Source organism: Marmota monax, unplaced genomic scaffold, assembly GCF_021218885.2.
Source record: "Marmota monax isolate L192 unplaced genomic scaffold, Marmota_monax_Labrador192_F-V1.1 WCK01_AAM20220418_F8-fsc00187, whole genome shotgun sequence".
In the NCBI taxonomy this organism is placed as follows: domain Eukaryota; kingdom Metazoa; phylum Chordata; class Mammalia; order Rodentia; family Sciuridae; genus Marmota; species Marmota monax.
Window position 1 is genome coordinate 3,536,839 of NW_026694837.1, and position 22,906 is coordinate 3,559,744.

Genomic DNA, 22,906 nt, shown 5'->3' on the forward strand with positions numbered 1-22,906 from the left:
TCAATCACTGTTACCAACATGTCTTAGGTACCATTTTGACTTAGTGTTTAAACAAAAGTTCTATTTTTTTTTAAATTTTAATATTTATTTTTTTTTAGTTTTCGGCAGACACAACATCTTTGTTTGTATGTGGTGCTGAGGATCGAACCCAGGCCTCACGCACGCCAGGTGAGCGTACTACCGCTTGAGCCACGTCCCCAGCCCAAGCAAAAGTTCTAAACCTTGTGCTGGGGTGTAGCTCAGTGATACAGTGCCATCCTAGCATGTGGTAGGCCTGGGCTTGATCCTTAGTACAGTTTAAAAAAAAATAAAATAAAATCCAAATCTTTTTTTACCCCCATCTCCTTGCCTATAATATAGTTCCCCAAACAGGGAAATCTGAGCCTCCAGGGGGACAAGTAATGTGAGCAACTTGTTGGAGGATGTGAGCAACCCAAGAATCTGAAACAGTGTTGGGAGCATCAAGGGTCATGACCCCCTGATAAATCTCAACAGTTGGTTCAGAGCATATTTAAAAATTGAACAGGTTTCAATTAGTCAGGTATTTGCTAGAGAAACCTGGTCCATTCCTTTTGGTCACCTATCAGTGTCTAGTAAGACTCAGGTACCAGGTTTTTTTTTTTTGGGGGGGGGTGGGTACCAGAGATTGAACTCATGGGTACTCTGCCACTGAGCGACATCCCCAGCTCTATTTTGTATTTTATTTAGAGACAGGGTCTCACTGAGTTGCTTTGTGCCTCAACACTGCAGAGGTTGGCTTTGAACTTGCAATCCTCCTGCCTCAGCCTCCCCAGCTACTGGAATTATAGGTGTGTGCCACTGTGCCCAGCCCAGGTTCTTTCTTGTGTATAACTTCAGTCTTTCCTAGGGCTAGTGTAAATTCACTTCTCCCAAAGGACTCAGCCAATTTTTAAAGTTGTCAGCCTGGCTCTGGGGTGGAGTTGGAGGTGAAGACAGGGCTTTGGGATTTTTACTTTTTTTTTTCTTTTGCAGTACTGGGTATGGAATTCGGGGATTCATACATGCAAGGCAAATGCTCTAACATTGAGCTATTATCCCCAGCCCAGGATTTTTACTTTTTTTTTTTTTTAAATCTTGCCTTAAAGGCAATTATTTATTTGTTTATTTTTAAATATTTATTGTTTAGTTTTCAGCAAACACAACATCTTTGTATGTGGTGCTGAGGATCAAACCCGGGCCGCATGCATGCCAGGCGAGCACGCTACCGCTTGAGCCACATCCCCAGCCCCGGATTTTTACTTTAAAAAAATTTTTTTTTTTTTTAGTTGAAGATGGACACAATACCTTTATTTTATTTATTTATTTTTATGTGGTGCTGAGGGCCAAACCCAGTGCTTCATGTGTGCTAGGCAAGCGCTCTGCCACTGAGCCACAACTCCAGTCTAGACTTTTACTTTTAAATCACTGTTTAGGGAATTAGTAGGCAATGGGTTCCAATACTGAATATTTAGGAAGCCAGATATCCTGGAATTTGTAGCCCCAGCTCAAGAACCCATAGCTTCTGTCAACAATGCTTCAAGCCCAGGGATGAGCCGCCAGCAAATAAAACCCTGTGTAACCTCAATATAGTTAATAAGATTAGATTCTTGTTTGACACGCTCCCCTCCCCTCTTTGTCTGGGTATCCGTCAAGTTAGGCCAGCAGGTTTGCATCTTAGCTGAGGCAGTGAGGGACCAAGACAACTAGGGCCCCTTACCCACTACTGGGTAGAAAATCAGCCCTGGAGGGCAACATGCCTCATTTGTGGAATACTGTCTTAGTCCAAGAAGACAAGGGATGCCCATGTTGGTTCTCAGTGGACAGAGTTTTGGCTAAAAGGGAGGAAACATCAATCCTTAATTCTTGGTGGCATTTTATCCTGTCCTCCAAAACAGAGGATGAGGTATGGATGGTCAAGTTAAAGAGATCAGAGAATAGCATGCTCAAGGACACTGTCAAGTGGGGGATTATGATAGAAGGGACAACTCCTAGATATTTTCTTAAGGAAATGAGAATTCAGTCAACACAAAAACCCACATATAAATGTAGTAGTAATCAGTGAATAATCACCAGAAGCACCAAATATTCACTACCTGGCAACGGTACAAACATTTATACAACCAAATAGTACTCAGCAATCAAAATAAAAGGAACATGGGTGACTCTTTGTGAGAGAAACAGACTCAACAAGCTACATACAATGATTCCATTTGTATCTCATCTGACAAAAGGCACAGAGGGACAGATTATTAGTGGGAGCCAGAATCGGAACATAAAGAAAAGCTGGCTACAAAAGGGCACCAGGGAATTTTTTTGGGTGATGGAACAGTTCTATTTCTTAATTGTTTGTAAAATACCTTCAATAAACTTTGCTTGGAAAAACAAGAGTAGGGACAGAGCAAGATGTGTACCGGAGGGGGCTTGAAGAGTCCTGGAACTAAAAACTACACTGGGCAGGGAGTAGCTGGGGCAGCTTTACCAACCAGGAGGCAGGGAAGGTTTTAGTTTCACACTTTCCTGTTAAGAGGATTCTGAAAATCACAGCAGAACGCCTCATATCTAAGGGCTCTCCTATGATTAAAAAATATCACCTCCTGGGGCTGGGGTTGTGGCTCAGTGGTAGAGCGCTCGCCTAGCATGCGTGAAGCCCTGGGTTTGATTCTCACCACCGCACAAAGATAAATAAATAAATAAAAGTATTGTGTCCATCTACAGCTAAAAAATATTTAGAAAGACACTTCCTTTCTATATATGTCTCAGAAGCATAAAGTGTCTGGCAAGTGTGTAAGGATAAGAAGCTGGAGACCACCAGATATGGATGAGCAAGAGTTGAAACCTGGGACAGGTCTCAAAGTGCCTTGTTGTCCTAATAATTTGAGGACTGAAATGGGTCCAGAAAAGTCAAACTGTCATTGACAATGCAAATAAAATTTAATTGGCTGAAATAATGACTTAAGCTTTCTCTGGGAAGGTCAGAATGACTTGACTAGAAGCCATAGTTGACACTAATAATATAAGCCTCTTAAATTTCAAGCTAATACAGAAGTCCCACTTCCGCAGCAATGTGATATAGGAAGCACTGCTATGACATTTAAATGTGTGAAATAAAACCAAAAAGAAGATGTAGGCCAATCCAAAGTAATGTCAACACCTAAAGCATTTATTTGGTTATCTTTAAACTTTTTACATATGATACATCTCAAATTTTACAAGTTGTTCACAGATATTAAAGTTATACCCAATTTATTAAACAGATATGATTCCCTGATATGGAAAGCATGTTATATTAACATTTCTACAATAAACATAAAACATGCGAAACAAATAAAACTAAGTTGCTTTGTTAAGTAAGGAAGACAGGGAAGACAACTAACTTAACATCAGAAAATAAAAGGTTGTGCACATTGCAAATTCATGTAAATTCATCTTCTTCCAGACCCTTTGATTTTCTCAGAGAATAGAATCCAGGGACACAAATTCTGCTAACTCCAGGCTTCTATGAAGTCAGGCCTGAAAAGCTGGAGCACTGTTATGATTTGGTGAAAAAGTTTATAATCCACTTAAAGGGAGAAACCTGGTCTTATAATTTAAAGTCCAAGTATGGTAAACACATGGGGGGAAAAAAAAAAAGAAGCTAAACTTAAAAGCGAAAGAAACCATTTGTCAAAGACCAAAAGAAACCTAAATTATGCCATTTACAGCCCAAACAATCAGACTGTATAAATCAAAGAAAGGCCAGGAAATGTAGGAGAGAGATGGATTCTAATTTGGATTTTCTTCCCGCTGAATCTTTGCTTACTGTGTGGGCCAACTGCAAGCAAAAGAATTTTAAGGCCAACCTTTCAAAAGGAAGTGGTTCCTTTACAAACAACTTTGGAGAGAGATGTGGCTTCTGCATTTTCTCTTACTTTAGTCTCAGGTCTGGATTTCTGACCTTCCTCTCGGGAATTCTGTGGAGCGTGCACAGATGAGTGGAATGGAACTTGCTGATGCAATGCTGAGTAACAGGGTTACTTGCATTGGTTATAAAATTGAAGAGCCTCTGGTCATTCATTTGCTCCTTAGCCCCACCCTAGAGAGGCAAGATCTATTCCTCCACTAAATCCATGTCACTTTTAGTATGTATCCAAGCTCTCAGCACACTTGTATCAAATGTGAGTAACTGTGTGGTATGTAAGAGTTCTAGCTGGATGCAGTGTTGCCTGCCTGTAATACCAACAATTCAGGAGACTGAGGCAGCAGGATAACAAGTTTAAGACCAGCCTCAGCAATTGAGTGAGGCCCTAAGAAATTTAGCAAGACTCTGTCTTAAAATAAAAAAGGCTGGGGATGTGGCTCAGTGGTAAAGTATCTCTGGGCTCAATCCCCAGTACCCCTCTCGCCCCTCCCCCCCAAAAAAGAAAAGAGTTCTAAGCCATTTTACTGAGCAGCTGTCATTCTAGGAAGGCACCTCTTAGTAAGAATGATACTTAAAAGGAATAAAAAGCCTGGGTGCATCCCAGGAATGTACTAAGTAAGCCACTAGGTAAGCAGCAAATCAGTATTCCAGAGAATGCTGGACAGGGTGGGGAACTCAAAACACCGAGTATTTTTTTCTTTTCTTTTTTTTTTTTTTTTTTTGCTAGTGTATGATTCTAGATGCATATATTCTCTCCATTTAGCCTTAAAAAGAATAGATAAAATTACTGTCTGACAAATTAGATTCTTTCAGTTTTCAAAAAGCCCTTTTAGTGAGTTTTACTCTCAAAGCTAAAAATAGGAAAAACAAACAAAAACCCTCAACCTCTGATATCCGTGAAAAATCAGCCAGCATAGTAGGAAACCACTCCTCTCTGTGTGCTCCTTCAGCATGCATGTTCCTCAACCTTCTCTCAGTCCACAGTGAGGAGGGAATCCTGCCTTTGAAATCAACTATGTTGCTTTTAGAGGTAGGGTCCAGTCAGCAGAGGGCAACACCAACCCAGTCCCAGTCCTGAGTCACTTAGAGGAGCCAGGAAGTATGACCTGGATGGGCACTGACTGCCTCTGCCGAATAAGCACCAGCCCCAGAGTTCACCAGATTCCATATGCGAAATGGTTCAGGCCACTGGCAATAGCTGATGCGGTCAGACTCCCACAGAGGCTGAGCTCCAGTCCGGGAAGGGAAGCTCTTCATTGGCTGTTAAAACCCAAGGCAGGGCATTTGAGGGGCAGACACAGTGCAAGAAAATCTGCTGATGGAAGATGATTTTCATCAGTCCCTGGAGTTGGAAAACTACAAAGATAAAACTGGGCAGGAAGGCTTAAATAAAGAATTTATTTCAAAATTCAGCTGAACTTATTTCCTATTCTCTTTCTTGAAAAGCCAAGTGGGTTACAAAACTCCAAGTTCATGTTTTTGGCAATGAAGTGATTATAAATGTTGCCAGTCAATGCCAACCAGTGTCTGATTTGCTTCCTGTGCATGTCCGATCTCCTCTGTGATACTGTGTTGGTGCCAGAGCTTCTGAATCTTCTGAAATCGCTCTTTGCACAAATGTAAAGGATTTCCCCGTCTAGAAGGAAGACACGTGTCACTCAGGATGCATTCTGTTTATTCACCCAATACAATCTAATCCTTCCTGGTTTGGGAAAGGTACAAGTTATTGGTTTTCGATCCTTGGTCAAATTTCTGTCTGGAAGGTAACTGTAGCTGTTAACAAACACATTTACTCTGAAGGTTTGCTAATAGCAGCTGATGAGGGGTGAGGCTGGGACACAGGTCTGGGTTGAGAGGCTAAAATACTCACTGTCCATTTTGTGGGTAACATGTAAAAAGGGAAATAGGGCAGAGGAGGGTGGGAAAGGAGAATTAGAGTGGTAAAAATGTTCCCCAGAGTGCTCTCTTTCACAATTCACAATCTCATTATAGTAGCCAAATGTGAATACCTGCCAGGTCTAATTTAATGCCTGCCATTAAATTACAGGCTTTGGTGGCTTCAACCTCGGCCCAGGGCCTCAAGGCAGGTCCTAGGTGCCCATCCTCTTCAGAGAAGTGGGAGGAACTGTCATTAGTAGCATATAGTCAAACCCTGCACCAAGCACCTGGGCAAGCTCTTCTAATTACCTTGCCTGTGTTTCCAGGCCTTTAACTTTGGCTACTCAAGCCTGAATGGTAATACCTGGGCTAAAATTTTTACCTTCTTTGGTCCAAAAAGATAATCTAAAAGAAGTTCTTTAATAGTGTTTGGTGAACTGCTAGCGTTTTGCTAAAATGCTATATGATATACTAGAAGCCACCAGAATAGAGTGATAAGCCTAACATGATGTTATATCTTTTTATGTATGTTCTAATATTTGTTCCTCAGATTCTTATGTAATAAGACAAGCACATGTCTTAGCAATTAAACTCTGTTCTTATATCACCTGGAGATCCCTTGGTCTCCCCTACACACAGCTCAACAAATCAGAACGGGCCATCCCTGTAGTGCTCTGCTGCTGTGGATGCTATGTGGTAATTCAAATGGTGCTTTGGAATGATAGATGGAATCCAGTTACACTATGTTTTCTTCTGTTCCTTTATCTATCCTGATGTTTCTCATGGCATTTTCAAGGCTGGAAGAACAATAAACCAGGCAGCTAGGATGCCCTCTACTTAGAAAAGAGTTCACAGATGACATAGACATCTCTTCCAGAATCCAACCCTGGGGTATGCAAGCTGACTTCATGGTGCTCGCCATGTACTGAAGGCCCTGAGGCCCAGAGTTGCTACCCAGCCCCCCAGGACAGGCCCTTACCTGAGTCCCTGGTCTGTCTCCCCATAGTCATCCAGGTAAGGAGGAGAATAAAAACAGCCTTTGGTTTTGCCAGCTAAAAATAGCACCTGACATTCCCGTACTCTGTAGAGAAATCATTCATATGTTACACATTTATGTTACTAACCAAGGTTTGGATTCAGTTCCAAATGAAACGAGGTCTTTTAAAAAAACAAATAAATCCAGTTTTAGAAGAAATAGCATCTACAGCAAAGATATAATTAAAAAATATCACCCCCATCTACCTGAGTTTCTTTAAAAATTATTTTTTATTTATTTTTCTTTTTAGATATATAATAGTAGAGTATATTCTGACATATTATACAACATGGAGTATAACATTACAATTAGGATCCCATTCTTGTGGTTGTACATGATGTGGAGTTACACTGGTTGTGTATTTATACATGTACATAGGAAAGTTATATGCCTGAGTTTTTAATAAGGCTACAAAGACTGTATTATAATCAACAAAGATTGTATTGCAAATCCACATAAAGACACTGAGGGATAGGAAACGAGGGATCAAATAACACAATTTTAAAAATTGTTAAATGTGAGAAGATAGTAAACTTTTAAACATAAAACGGATATTGTTTTTTGTTTGTTTGTTTTTTGGTACTGGGGATTGAACTCAGGGGTACTCAACCACTGAGCCACATCCTCAGATCACTCTATTTTGCATTATATTTAGAGACAGGGTCTCAGTAAGTTGCTTAGCGCCTTGCTGAGGCTGGCTTTGAACTCACGATCCTCTTGATGTCTCAGCCTCCTGAGTGGCTGGGATTAAAGGTGTTGTGCCACTGCACCTGGCCTTTAACCATTATGATGAGGAAATTATTCATTTAAAGAACTGGGTGCAAACACTGATGCAAGGCAACACTCTTTGTACTACTTTCACAAGGGAAAATATTACTTGCACATTTCTCCCACTGGCTATTTAAAAATTGGTCTCCTTATCCCTTGGAAAGATTTGTCTTAGGGCTTCTTTTGCTTTCTTTTTTTCTTTTTCTTTGTTGTTGTTAATAATTCAGCTCAATTCAACAAACATTTATTGAAATCTGCTGCGTATAAGAAATTGTGAGGGCCCTAAGAAGATACTAAGATGATTTAGATATGGATAAAACCTAATCCCCAGAGGAGCTAAGACTCATGACTCTTCTCTGCTTCAAACCATGAAACGGCTTCCATCTCTTTCAGAGATGTCACTAGGACATATCAAGCTGTGATTATATTCCTGTGCACAAATCTCCAGTGATACCAGTTTCCCTGTCTTGAACATGGCAGGAGTGTTCCCACTCAGCACTGTCGACTAGCTATTCCCTGACTAGGTATTCCTCCCTTTTATGTCTTTACTCAAAAGTCACAGTCTTAGAGAGCTGTCCTTGTTCTAGTAGCTAAACTTCAACTTCCCAGCAGGCATTTCATATGCTCCTCTCTGTTATACTTTTTCTTCATAACATATCAACTATCTATAAATTCTTCTCTCATTAGAAAATGAGATCCATAAGGGAAAAAAAAAATCTTTTTGGTGAAGTGCTGAGGGTCAAACCTAGGATCGTGTGTATGCTAAGCACATGCTCTACCACTGAACTACACCCCTGGCCCCAGGGTAGATACATCTGTCTGCTTTGCTGACTGCTACAATTTTTGTTTTTTAGTTATAGGTGGACACAATATCTTTATTTTATTTTTATGTGGTACTGAGGATCAAACCCATTGCCTTACGCATGCTAGGCGAGTGCTCTACCTCTGAGCCACTGCTCTAGCCCCTGACTGCTGTATTTTCCATGTCCACTATATAGTAGTTACTAAGTATTTGTTGTATGCTATTGAATGAACAGAACTACATATACCAGTTTATGATGCACGAGCAGAGGTAAAATCAAAAAGTTATGAGGACATAATAGAAGAAGTAGTTCTGACTGGATTTGGGCAGAAAAACAGAAACAGTTGGAAGTTCCACATCATAGAGAAGCATGAAGAAGGTAGAACAAAACTATTATCTGGAGTGAGGGTGGAAGAGGGGAATAGTAAGAGAAATACTAACAAGAGTTGGCAGGAACCAAATATGAGACATAAGAGATCCTTATGTTCCTCAAACAATAAGACAACAGTGGTCTTGAAATTCTCTGCAATGTTCTAATTTGTTTTTTTGTTTTGTTTTGTTTTAGTGCTGGGGAATGAACCCACAGCTTCACATATGATATGTTATCAATTACTCTACCACAAGGTCACATCCCCAGTCCTGCAATGTCGTAATTTCTTGTGCCAATACCTCAAAAAGCACATAAGAGGCAGACCCAAAGCTATAATGCCCCCGGCAGGTCCTTACCTCAGGAAGATGCCTGCACCAGAGCCGCAGGAGTAGGTATGAGCTGTGCAGGCTCCTACATCCTCCCCTTCTAGCTCAGTCTGGCAGCAGTAGCTCTGGGAGCACAGCAGAGTTCCACATACAAGGCACAGAGTTGGGGCTCTGCTTTTATCACCACCTGATTTGGGGCACCTCCACAGGGGAAAAAAAGAAAGTCATTGTTCTGAAAAAGAGTGATAAAAGAGTTGATAGTGAAAAAAACCACCCTGGAAAAATGTTTTATAATATCAAGTGGAGCGCCAAAGATGCATCCTGTAACCCAGATCAAATTATCCCTAGACTAGGGAATGGAGACATCATATGTATATATACACAAAAGTCATGTATGAGAAACACTCAAGGAATCAAAAATCGGAGAAAGGATAAATAAAATCATCAACAGGAGAAAATTGTAAGTTAATTGTGCTATTGTCAAATAATGAAATACTACAGAGAAGAGCAATGACTTTAAGTTCTATGCCACATGGATAAATCTTAGAAACAATGCCTAGTGATAAATTATGTGGAGTATATACAGTACAATGCCATTTTAAATTTTTTTTTTAAAGAGAGAGTGAGAGAGGGAGAATTTTCATATTTATTTTTTAGTTATTGGCAGACACAACATCTTTGTTTTGTATGTGGTGCTGAGGATCGAACCTGGGCTGCACGCATGCCAGGCGAGCGCGCTACCGCTTGAGCCACATCCCCAGCCCATTTTAAATTTTTTTTAAAAACTATTTTTTTAGTTGTAGTTGGACACTATACCTTTATTTTATTTTTATGTGGTGCTGAGGATCAAACCCAGTGCCCCGCACGTACTAAGAAAACACTCTACCGCTGAGCCACAACCTCAGCCACTTTAAAGTTTAAAAAAAAATTTTTAATTAGTTGTTGATGGTTATTTATTTAGTCATTCATTTATTTATGGTGCTGAGATTCAAACCAAGTGCCTTATAAATGCTAGGCAAGCATTCTACCACTAAGCCACAACCCCAGCCCCAGTACAATGCCATTTTAATAAAGCTTGAAACATGTTTAATTTTTTTATATTATTGGATTCTTCAAGTTGCTTATATGTCCAATATTTCATAATATATTAAGAATTATGAGGGCTCTTATTACTTTGGAGTGCAATTATTTGATAATCTTTTGTGAATCAAACTTGCCCCCTACCACCCCATATCCTGTATCTTATTCTGAAATATGGTAGAGAATGGTGCTTTTATAAATTAGGTAATATAAAGTATTTCTGATGTTATGATTTTCTTACCCAAACAAAACAAAGAACAACCAATCCCTCAAATTCTTTCTAGAAAGGTAAATTTTTCCAGTGATAGGGAATGCTTTATGTTCTAGTACCAAAACTTACGAGAAATTGGATGCTTGATTTATGAGGCTGCTGTAATCCTCTGGAAGGTCTATTAATTTGTTAGATTCTCTTGGATAGCTAAAGTAAACACACAAATTTTAAAAATCAATTAATAAAAGGTCACATTATAATGACAATATAACTCTTAACTTAGTTAAAACAAATAAAGGAAGACTAAATCTGAGTAATCACATGTCATCATAGTGGTATAGGCCAGAGTAAGAAACCAAAGATGTATTCATGACACAGTGTCTTAGGGTTCACATTTTTTTACTTGTAGTGCTCAGAACAGCAGCAATGGTACTTAGTATCTGTACCACTTAAGCAAAAAGGTAGCTGTAGAAAGGAGGATAGGGGCAGATGAAGATATTCATTCTCAGCTTCTACCTAAACAATACAGTAATGGACAGCCCAATCACCAAACTTAGGATACTGAATGCAGGAAGGGTATCCTTATTAATGGTGATGTTAAGCTGAAATGAGTGGAACACAGGAAGCAACAGAAGAGCAAACACGTTTTCTTTAGAGATACCAAGCTATGTTGATTCTGTGTTTCAAGTTTATTCTAAAAAAATTCAGATCCAAATCCAACCGGTATTTGAGGGTCCACTCCCAGTATGAGAAGCTTCCATGTGCACACATACATGTCCGCCCAGCATGGTGTAACTGTTCACTACTTTATCTACTGCAAAGACAAGGAGTGAACTTCAACTGAAGAGAAATTACTTTACAGACAGTAGTTCTTGATCCGACCAGAATCATCTGGTGGAGTTCTAGGGAAATAAATATGTTAGAGCTCCAATTTGAGACAAATTAAATTTGATAGATAGTTATTTCAGTATTTTAAAAAAAGTTCCAAGGTTATTCTGGTATCTATACCTCAAGTCTATATATTCAGAGTTTCTTGACTATCAGTTTGAACCATAAGAAATTGATAATATTAAACCATTTCTGACTTATAAAATCTTGAATTTCATATGGCTTGACTAGAAATTTTCATATGGTATTATCATTTTTGGATGTGTAGAAACAAATGAATAGAAGTAATAATCTACTCCTCTTTATTTTTATGGATGATGTATTAAGCAGAACAAAGGAAATATTAACAGATGAAGCACAGCTGGCATAAGTGCAGAAGCAAACTTTACTACAAAATCAAACAGAATTAATGCAAAAAGGAATGAATTAAAGACAAAAATAAAAATGGCCATGATTTGAGTTATTGAAGGTAGATGCCAAGCATGTGGATGGAGCCTCATTATACTATTCTTTTTATTTCCTTTTTCATTTGATAGTTAAATATTTATTTAAAGTTAAAATGTCCCAAATCTTTTTTTTCCCTCATTATACTATTCTTTATACTTTGAGATAGTTTAAAATTTTCCACAATAAAAGATACACAAAAAAACAGCTAAGAAGAACCTAAAAGAGGACCTACATTTTAAAGTGAATATTCCAAAATAATAATTCTGCTATCTTCTTTTTCATCTAGAATAATAAGTATATTTATGTTCTTATTTCTGCATTTAATAAACTCTCATCATTAGATTTAGAAGGAAGTATGAATGCAGGATACTCTACTTCTTAGAATCACTAAAGTTATGGGAAATCAGTTTTGAAAAAATATAATACACCCTGCATGTCTTCCCTACCATCCATCCCAGTCAAGTCTTTGGTCATCTTTAACTTACCTTATTGCATCTCTTTCACTTGCTAGATATCTCTTAACTTCACTGTTATGACACCAACTTTAATGTAAATAGGGAAAAACAAAACAAAACAAAAAAATTTAAAGGGTTAGAACTAGAATTTTCCTTCTTTTATAGCCAATAAAAGGAAAATTATCTTTACATAATATATTTAGTTCATCAAAATAAGCCTGGAATAAGAAATATTCCATGCTTACATAATTATATTATAATGGATTCTACTGTCATGTATAATAAAAAGAATCAATAGAAAAACTGCAATAAGGACTGGGGTTGTAGCTCAGTGGTAGTATGCCTGCCTCACACACATGAGGCACTGGGTTCAATCCTCAGCACCACATAAAAATAAATATAAATAAAGATTGTATCCATCTACAACTTAAAAATTCAAAAAAAAAAAAAAAAGAAAGAAAAAGAAAAACTGCAATAAAAGAAAGAAGCCTAGAGAAATATCCCATTTTGCCTCCAACTTTTTAAAATCAGAAGAATATTTTTTAAAAGCAAGAATGGTTAATATATTGAAATTTGCACTATATACCTTTTTTTGTTGTTGTATGTTTGGTGGTACTGGTGATCAAACCTAGGGCTTGCACATGCTAGGCAAGTGCTTTACAACTGAGCTACATTTGCAGCCCTTTTAATTACCCTACTAATATGGACATTCTAGAAAAACCAGTTTAAATAATGACAAAATAATATTATCTGAATCTACAAGACCTATATTAAACATTTTTTATTGTAGTAAAACATACATAAGATTATAAATAAGATTTACACACACACACACACACACACACACACACACACACACACACACATATATATTTTTAAGTATTCTATCAGGAGTGCCCTGAACTACAACCCCAGTCTTTTTAAAAAATTTTTTGAGATAGGATCTTGCTTAGTTGCCAAGGCTGCTTGAACCTGCAATAACTACTTTAAAATGTACCAGTTCTGTGGTATTAAGCACATTTATACCATTGTGCAACTACCAACATGTACCTCCAGAACATTTTCATCTTTCCAAATTAAACTCTGCCCATTAAACATCTCCCTAACTCTTGGAAATCCCCATTTTGCTATCTCATGACTTTGACTATTCTAAGTACTTCATTAAAATGGAATCATCAAATTTGTCCTTTTGTGACAGGTTTACTTCACCTAGCATAGTGTATCCTCTAGGTTCAACCATAACATTCCTCTGTGTATGTGTGTCCATCACATTTTGTTTATCTATTCATCTGTTGATGAACATTGGGTTGTTTCTACTTTTTGGTGATGATAAATAATGCTGTTATGAACACGGATGTGAAGGTACCTATTTGAGTGCCTGAGTTCAACTCTTCTTCAATAAACACCTTTGGGTGGAATTGCTGGATGGTAGGCAATTCTGTTTTAACTTTCTAAGAAATTGCTATATTACTTTCCATAGTGGCCCTATCACTTTCTGTTCCTACCAGTAATGCACAAGGATCCCAAATTTTCCACATCCTTGCCAACACTTATTTTCTCTTCATAAAAAAGAACAAAAACACTATTCTAATGGACATAAAGTGGCATCTTACTGTGCTCATGATTTGTATTTCTACAATGACTAAGTGTACCTTTTCATATGCTTATTGGCCACTTGTGTATCTGATTTGGAAAAATACCTATGTGTTTTGCCCATTTAAAAAAATAAAATATTCTTTTTAAAATAATTTTTTCAGTTGTAGTTGGACACAATACCTTTATTTATTTATTTAAAAAAATGATCTCTCTCTTTTTTAATATTTTTAAAGTTGTCAATGGACCTTTATTTGATTTATTTATTTATTTATTTATTTTTAAGAGAGAGAGAGAGAGAGAATTTTTTTTTTAATATTTATTTTTCTTAGTTTTCGGCGGACACAACATCTTTGTTTGTATGTGGTGCTGAGGATCAAACCCGGGCCACACGCATGCCAGGCGAGCGCGCTACCGCTTGAGCCACATCCCCAGCCAGGACCTTTATTTTATTTATTGATACACAGTGCTGAGAATCGAACCCAGTGCCTCACACATGCTAGGCAAGTGCTGTGCCACTGAGCCACAACCCCAGCTCATACCTTTATTTTAGTTATTTATTTTTATGTGGTACTGAGGATTGAACCCAGTGCCTTGCATATGCTAGGTAAGTGTTCTACCGCTGAGCTACAACCCCAGCCCGAATTATTATTTTTAAATAATGTTCAATTGTAGGAGTTCTGGCTATTAATTCTTTTTTTCTTTTTTTTTTGGGGGGGGGAGAGGGGGCGGTACTGGGGATTGAACTCAGGGACACTCAACCACTGAGCTATATCCCCAGCCCTATTTAGCATTTTATTAAAGACAGGGTCTTGCTGATTGCTTAGTGCCTTACTTATTTGCTGAGGCTGGCTTTGAACTTGCTATCCTCCTGACTCAGCCTACCAGAACCAGGAGCATGTCTAAGGTGACTTGGACTGGTCTCTGGGAGGCTGAGGAATCCAAAGGAAGGAGGAGGGCGGGTGGGCTGTGGACTGTCCCTCAGTGTGAGTGGAAATCCAGGCTAAAGGTAAGAGGCGCCAGCCACCCGCATAGCTGTTCCCTAGGCAGGGAGGAGAGAGGAAAGGGTTTGGGACAGTACAGCTATCCTCCTGCCTCATCCTATCAGGCTGTTGGGATTATAGGCATGTGCCACCACACCCAGCATGGCTATTCATTCTTATCAGATTTATGATTTACACATTTTGTGGGTAGAATAGGCAAATATCTTAACTCAGTCACTAACTTCACGGGATTGATAGGTCAATTCCTCTAGACTTCAATGTTTTCAAACACAAAGTGAGAATCTGGACTAGAAGACAATCCTTAATGTTTCTTTTAGCTTTAAAAATCTATGGAACAGAGTCCTTAACAAATAAATTCACATAATGAAATAAGCATTTCAAGCTGGGCCTAATGGCGCATGTTTGTGATCCTCGGAGGCTACAGCATGAGGATCACATTTTTTTTTAATATTTATTTTTTAGTTGTAGTTGGACACAATACCTTTATTTTATTTATTTATTTTTATGTGGTGCTAAGGATCTAACCCAGGGCCTTGCATGTGCTAGGCGAGTACTCTACTGCTGAGCCACAATCCTATCCCTGGAGGATCACATTTTTAAGGGCAGTCTCAGCAGCTCAATGAGACCCTGTCTCAAAATAAAAAAAGCATTCCTACCATGACTCCCTTTCCATGCAAATCTGTTTATGTTTATTCATTATCCTGGCAAAAACCTTATCCTTTTTAAAAGTCAAATACTTAGCTAAAATGTACTAATTGAACTCAGAGGCACTTAACTACTGAGCCACATCCCCAGCCCTTCTTTATATTTTATTTAGAGACAGGCTCTCATTGAGTTGCTTAGTGCCTTGCTTTTGCTGAGGCTGGCTTTGAACTTATATCCTCCCACTCATCCTCCTGAGCTGCTGGGATTACAAGTGTGCACCACCATGCCCAGCATAAAAAAGTACTAAATCTTATAGTACAAATTTTATGTGTTGAATTTTATTGGCTCACTATTTGAGAATTTTGCCATATATGTGAAAAATTAGTTTGTTTCATATAACTATTTAATATAATGAAGAAAAGCATCATGTATAATCATTACCTTTCAATCAGTGAATTCATTATCTCATTATTTTCTTGAAAAAGGCAAATGAGATTGGTTGGTAGGGAAAGGTAGTTACATAAATGTTCAAAATGGCTTAGTCCAGAAACTGCAAATGTAGAAGAAAAGAATAATCATAAAACAACATTCTGCATGGGAATAAGCAACAGCAGAGCTTTAAATAAAAAAATTAAAAAAAGTAAAATCTGAGAGTTCATATTTGTTAGGTATAGAACTGGTAGGTTAACAGAATGGCACATGGAAGGGATTTATGGAAAATGATGCAATGAACAGTAGAATCAGGTGACTCCTACAAAGACTGGTCACAATTTCCTGGCATAGCAGCTATATAAAACATTTGGAAAACAGTGCACTCGCACAATCTACTTCAGAGGGTTACTGTAAACCTTAAATGACAAAAATAACGTATGGTGTTCTGGAAAAGTTTATAGTAGTACAGAAATATAAAGTGATTTTATTAGGCAGATGCTAACACAGAATAAGGGCAGGGAAGAATAGAAGTTCACTGGATTAGACAAAGAGGAATGAAGGGAAGGGTGTGGAAATAGTATAAATGGGACATAACTTTCCCATGCCCATATATGAATGAACAACCAGTGCAACTCCACATCATGTTCAACCACAAAAATGGGATCCTAACTAGAATAAGTTATACTCCATGTATATGTATCATATGTCAAAGCACATTCTCATGTTGTATATCTAAATAGAATTAAAAAATTAGAAAAAAACTTAAAATTAAAGTGATTGTATCATGAGAGATGACCTTAAATACTAACTCTAATCATAAATAAATATTTTGGATTATTCTAAATGGTGCCTGGGCAACTGAAAGAATAGAGACGCCTGTCAAAAAACCTTTAGACAGTTACATGCAGGCATCCTATGACCAGTGCCAGGTACTATCAGAGCACAGTTACATGAACACTTATACTACTTTTATTAAATAAATTAAAAGAGAACATAGAAAACAACTGAAAGAGCAAATGAATTCCCACCTTAAAATCAAATTTATGTGCAGTTATGGTATTTTGAATTTTAATGCCATACATTTCAAATTAAAAACCACATAAAATTGTTTCACTTTTTAAAATCTGAGGAACACAGTTTTGAACCACACAATCAAACAATTTAATACCTGAAAGGAGAACTACAGTCTTTATGGGAGTGCTTGCAAATGCAAAAATATTTACACAGAAGTTTAAAAGTACATTTAATGAGATTCAAATAAAAAGTAGACAAGAACATAGATAGGGTCTCACTGAGTTGCTAAGCACCTCACCATTGCTAAGGCTGGTTTTGAATTTGCAATCCTCCTATCTCAGCCTCCCAAGCCGCTGGGATTACAGGCATGGTCAGCTTTATTCTAAACTGTGAAAAGAGTACAAATATTTCCTACATTTGAAAAGAAATGAGACATTACCTTGAATGTCAGGTGGGGATGGAACTCCATTTAGGTAATGAAAAAACAACGCAGAGCACTTCAGAAAAGGCATGATCCCAGCTCTGATGCTCTTCCACAGATGCCAGCCAGAAGGTATTTCTTTCAAGGCACTACAACAGAAAATGATTATTAGGAAATCTAGTAAGAAAAGATCATTCTAGTTAAAGCACAGCGTGAAAACAGAACATATATGCTTAGGAGTGGCTTAACAGGCTAGTAGTAGTAACTTTGACTATGACAGGATGCCAACTAGTTATGTAGCCTCCAATGCTGCTACGAAAATTTACAAAAGTAACATAGCCACATAAAAAAAGTCTGGAAATTGAAAAACCATCAACTATTCCAGCATCTTCTACCAGTAGGTATCATGCCAGCAAACTATTTTCATACGAATTTGTCTCATACAATTATAAATGTAACATATGAAATTTAAGATTAACATGCTTTCCAGAACACTACATGCCATAATTTTAATACATTGGCAATATTTTTTTTACATTGGTAATATTTTGAAATGCATTAACCATAACCTACACCAAACTATTCCTCCATATGCAAACATTTAGATTATTTTCAATTCTTGGCTAATGTAAATAGTATTAAAATATATGTCTTTATATACTTATAGACTTTTCTATATGTTGGATTATTTTGTTAGTGTAGATACTCAGAAACGAGACACTGTAGTCAAAGAACAAACATTTTATAGGTTCTCATTGTTTGTTTTTTGTGGTGCTGGGGATTGAACCCAGGGCCTTGGGCAGGCTAGGCAAGCACTCTACCAACTGAGCTATATCCCGCCCTAGGTTCTTGACATACAGAGTTAAAAGCTAAGTGAAACTGTTGCACCAAATCACAGTAACTCCAACATCATGTGATGTTTTAATAATTTCACATTATTCCTGCTACTGCTGAATATTACCTTAAAAAAACATACCAAGCTAGTTAAATATGCATTCAAATTCCCAATGTGATCATGTGTGTTTTAGAAAAGTATCTCTCCAAAATACATCTATCCAGCACTCTGTGAGTGAGATCCTCCGGGAAAATGAAGGGCTCCACGGACGAATAAATGTGGGAAGCACTATATACGATTACCCTTTTCTAAGATATTTCTAATTATATAAGTATACCCATAGTGCTAGAGATTGTATTCCTGTCTTTTTCTTTTTTCTTCTTTTTGTTTTTTTTTTCTTTTTTTTTGGTGTGTGTGTGTATGGTACTGGGGACTGAACTCAGGAGTGCTCTACCACTGAGCTATATACCCCCAGCCCTTTTTACTTTGAGAAAGGATCTCACTACATTGTGAGGCTGGCCTTGAATTTTTAGTCCTTTTACCTCAATCTCCTGAGCCACTGGGTTTGCAGGTGTATGCCACTGCAGTAGTCTCTATTCTCTTTTAAAACATGTTAATAGATGCAATTTCTCCTAATTAACAAATACATTCCTTTTTCATGTTGACCCCTACTAATATTTAGTCAATCATATAAAGATTATAATCTCACCTTCCTGTATACTGGTGAATGGTTTTATACAAAGCAAGAACTGCTAATTCTTCTTCACCAGTGGGATTTTCTTGATCCATGCCATTCTCTTCTGAAAGATAAGGAAATACTAGCACTCTGTATTTTCCTACTGTGTTGTCAAATGGAGTGATGATCACATAGGTTAAGCATTTAAATATATTTGTACACTCACAAATAACAAAGTATTCTCACAAACTATACAGAATTTTAATCCTTCAAAGTGTGAGCACTCTATTGATCTCCACCAGATCAGCAAGCCAGCTGACATACTATGGATGAAATCAGCTAAAGTATCATCCTAAAGGTATGAAAAACCAGGAAGTTTGAATGTAATACATGACTTAACAGTGATTAACAAACATACGAGTGAAAAAAAAAACAGGGGGGGGGCATTTTAAACGTAAAATTCTAAGGGGCTCCACTGTTTTGGTACTCATATGTTGATGAACTTATGAAATAAAACAAAAGTACAAACATTTACATTGCTAGGGGATTTTAAAAGGAGAAAGAAATTTGTTTCAAAACTTCTACATGAGAATAAACAGAAAAAGCACAAAACCCAATTTTAATTTATATATTCTCACCCAAAATACTTTTTCCTCTAGTATTAATTTTTTTTAAAGTTACAGATGGACACAATATCTTTATTTTATTTATTTATTTTTATGTGGTGCTGAGGATCAAACCCAGTGTCTGACATGTGCTAGGCGAGCACTCTACCACTGAGCCAGCCCTCCTCTAACATTTTTTAAACTGAGAAAATTCAAGAAGACAAAAAGGAAGAGTTACCTGTACATGAGGTAAGTAAGATCTGTATGATGTGTGCCATAGTAACCAGATGAAAAATGTGGAGGTCTCCAGTGCTGAGGCTGACCCCTGAAAAATCCTGACACTGCAAGGCAGGGAAAGCCAGCACCAAGCCCACCTAGACACCAATGCAGAACATCAGTCAGTGCCTTTCCTCACAGCTAAACACACTCCCATTTTCTTACCATAATCCCTTCTGAGTTTAGGCCCTTCAAGAAAGCTTTTTTGGGGGGATGAGGATGGAGGCAGGGGAGGTTACAGGGGAGGTTACCTAGAAGCACTTTACCACTGAGTTACAACCCAGCCCTTTTTTAAAAATTTTAAAACAAGGTATCATTAAATTGCTGAGGCTGGCTTTGAACTCACAATCCTCCTGCCTCAGCCTCCTGAGCCACTGGACTTACAGGCTTACACCACTGCCCGACACAAAAAGCTTATTATTAATGGAAATAAAACACCTGAAATTTTTCAAGGGAGGAAACTGTGGAAAAAGTATGAGCTTTGGGACAACTTAACACCTCCGAGCATCAGTTTTTCTACTGGTAAACTTGAGATAAGAAATTTGGAATAAAGCAATAGTAGGGATTGAGGACAAACCTGAGTGTATGTGAAAACAGGTAGGTACACAATAAATGCTAGTCCCCTGCTGCTGGTATGGTGATGCCAACAATGGTGTTTGCAGTAGCAGTGGAAATAATAACAACAGCTGACATTTTAGGTTTATATTCCTTAAAATGTGTCTATAGTCCTTAAAATATAATCTGTATATAGATTAACCCATGAAGTTCTGAAATACTGATGAATCTAGAGATTACGGGGACAACACTTGGGCTGCACTATGTGACAGTGCACTCTGGAACCTGTGCAAGGCAACCCACCTGAGGTGGGGGCTGATATCTGGCCACCTACTGCTTGGCCAGCTATGCGTCCTGGTACCACACTGCACTTGCTCAGTAGCTGTCTCTCTCCCTGAATCATAAAAAGGAACTGTCTGTCATTAAGCAGTGAAACCATAGGATTGTATCTGACAGATTTGCTAAAATGCACAAAAAAACTCTATGAACCAGCAGTAGCCCTTAGGCTGCTGCTATTATTTTTACCTCTTTATTATATGTAAAAAGCACAGACAGGCTAAATTAATGACCTCAGCCTCAGAGTAAAATAAGAGAAGGAGGATGTCTAGATACCCAGATCAAGTCTGTCAACTAGATTCCCAAATATTTTCTTTCCAAGGCTCCTCATAAAAAAATTATATTGAGAAGTTAAGAATAATAGCATATGATAGATAACACCTTCTCTATGCTTCCATACTACTCACCAAACCAAAGGTAAAGTTAACAATAAAGAGAACTTTAACAAACTGCAAAATACCCACCAATAAATGAAACATGTCGATATCTAATATGCATGGAAGGTCTTCATAGCTATCATTAGGCACCAATGCTACAGATTTAAAGAAAAAGAATTCATTAGCATATTTCATATGCCAACGTATGTTAAAAGGCATAAAACATAGTTTTAATTTATCTTTTTGCAAGTTATATATGAATTAATGAGCCAGAGCTCACATTTAACAAAAACAGTACTACCAAATATTTCATTTCTGAGAAGTTATACAGCTGAAAACAAAATTTCAGATGAGACATTTCCATATCATATATTATAAACATATTAATACTCACATGCAAAAAGTTTACAAAGATGCCCTTGTACCACTGAAAGTGATGCCACTGTCCAATGTGCTGCTGCAAATCTTGTTAGTGACCTGAGACAGTCATCCTGAAATAAAGAAATTGACACAATTATCAAAAGTCAACAAAAGATGTAGCCTTCTTCTTTCAGAAATGCTAATTCAAAGCCCACCTGTATATACAATGACATCGCTATAGATGGTAGGAAAAGGAATCTATGACATCTTAATTTATTATTTTATTCTTTGTAGTACTGGGGATTGAACCCAGGGCCTCACACATGCTAAGCAATTGCTCTACCACTGAGTTACATCTCTAGCCCTTTTCTAAAAAAAATATGAGACAAGGTTTTTCTAAGTTGCTCAAGCTGGCTTCCAACTTGTGATCCTCCTGCCTCAGCTTCCTGTAAAGCTGGGATTATAGGAAAGTGACACCCAGACCTTTCTATTTCATTGTGAGACAGGGTCTGGCTAAGTTGTTCAGGCTGGCCTCAAACTTTTGATCCTCTTGCCTCAGTCTCTAAGTAGGTGGGATTACAGGCATATGGCACCACAACTAGTTCATGACATGTCTTTAGCAGAATGAACAGTATGGAAAATATCTAATTATATCCTGAATGAACAAATGTCATCTCCTTGCTGGGTGTGGTGGTACACGTCTGTAATTCCAGCAGCTGGGGAAGCTGAGGCCCTAAGTAAACTTGGTGAGACCCTGTCTCAAAATAAAATGTAGAAAAAGGGCTGAAGATGTTGCTCAGGGGTTAAGCAACCCAGGGTTTTAATCCATGGTATCAAAAAGAGTCATCTCCTCATTGGGGAAATAGCTCAGTTGGTAGAGTGCTTGCCTAGCATGCACAAAGCCCTGGGTTCAATCCCCAACACCACCACCTCCTCCACCCCTCCAAAAAAGAGTCATTTCCTTGCCATCATGTTGCCAGTTCTCTCCGGAAAAGAATACCAGTACATGTATCAACAGCTAGCCAGCAACAAACTCTCCCAAGAAGCTGATGCCGTATTTCCTCATATTTATTCTAAAAAGATACTCCAAAGTATAGGAAATACTTCAAATATTGGGGAAACTGTACAAGAAGATGTATACACAAACCAAGGTGTAGGCAGACACACACACACACACACACACAAAAACAAACAAACAAACAAAAAACTGTTTTTAAGACTAAGTAGTGTGGAGAGGGACAGGCTCCGGAGCCCGGGAACACCTGGCTCTGGACCCTGGATCCCCCAGCCTGGGCGAGCTGCTCAGCTTCTCCTGCCTCCGTCTCCCCACTGTAGTAGGCCTGGGGTTGTTGTTCAGTAGTAGAGCACTTGCCTTGCATGTGCGAGGCACTAAGTTCAATCCTCAGCACAACATAAAAATAAATAAAATAAAGGTACTATGTCCATGTTCAACTAAAAAAAAAAAAAAAGACTAAGTAGCAAGAATGAGAAAACTCTTAATTGAAAGTGAAAAATACAACCGGTACAAAACTACAGGAAAATAATAATCAAGTATAAATATGTTCATAAAAAAATGTGGACATTGGGCTGGGGATGTGGCTCAGGCGGTAGCATGCTC

At 37.9% G+C, this 22,906-nt stretch overlaps 1 protein-coding gene across 6 annotated transcripts in view; it reads right to left on the reverse strand.

Annotated features, from left to right (window-relative positions):
* Positions 1-3,139: 3,139 nt before the first annotated feature.
* Ubr2 (ubiquitin protein ligase E3 component n-recognin 2) overlaps positions 3,140-22,906 on the reverse strand; it is a 96,875-nt gene continuing 77,108 nt past the window's right edge. For 5 of the 6 annotated variants that reach the window (XM_046426110.2, XM_046426109.2, XM_046426107.2 and 2 more), the window contains 11 exons: positions 21,323-21,419; positions 21,016-21,083; positions 19,623-19,758; positions 18,813-18,903; positions 17,287-17,417; positions 15,843-15,951; positions 12,190-12,246; positions 10,499-10,576; positions 9,109-9,279; positions 6,756-6,857; positions 3,140-5,534 (listed from right to left, as the gene is read on the reverse strand). In XM_046426110.2, coding sequence (XP_046282066.1) covers positions 5,393-5,534; positions 6,756-6,857; positions 9,109-9,279; positions 10,499-10,576; positions 12,190-12,246; positions 15,843-15,951; positions 17,287-17,417; positions 18,813-18,903; positions 19,623-19,758; positions 21,016-21,083; positions 21,323-21,419 — 1,182 coding nt within the window. In that variant the 3' untranslated portion in view covers positions 3,140-5,392. Of the gene's footprint in view, positions 5,535-6,755; positions 6,858-9,108; positions 9,311-10,498; positions 10,577-12,189; positions 12,247-15,842; positions 15,952-17,286; positions 17,418-18,812; positions 18,904-19,622; positions 19,759-21,015; positions 21,084-21,322; positions 21,420-22,906 lie in introns of those variants that run through there. The other variant, XM_046426111.2, reaches the window with a different exon arrangement.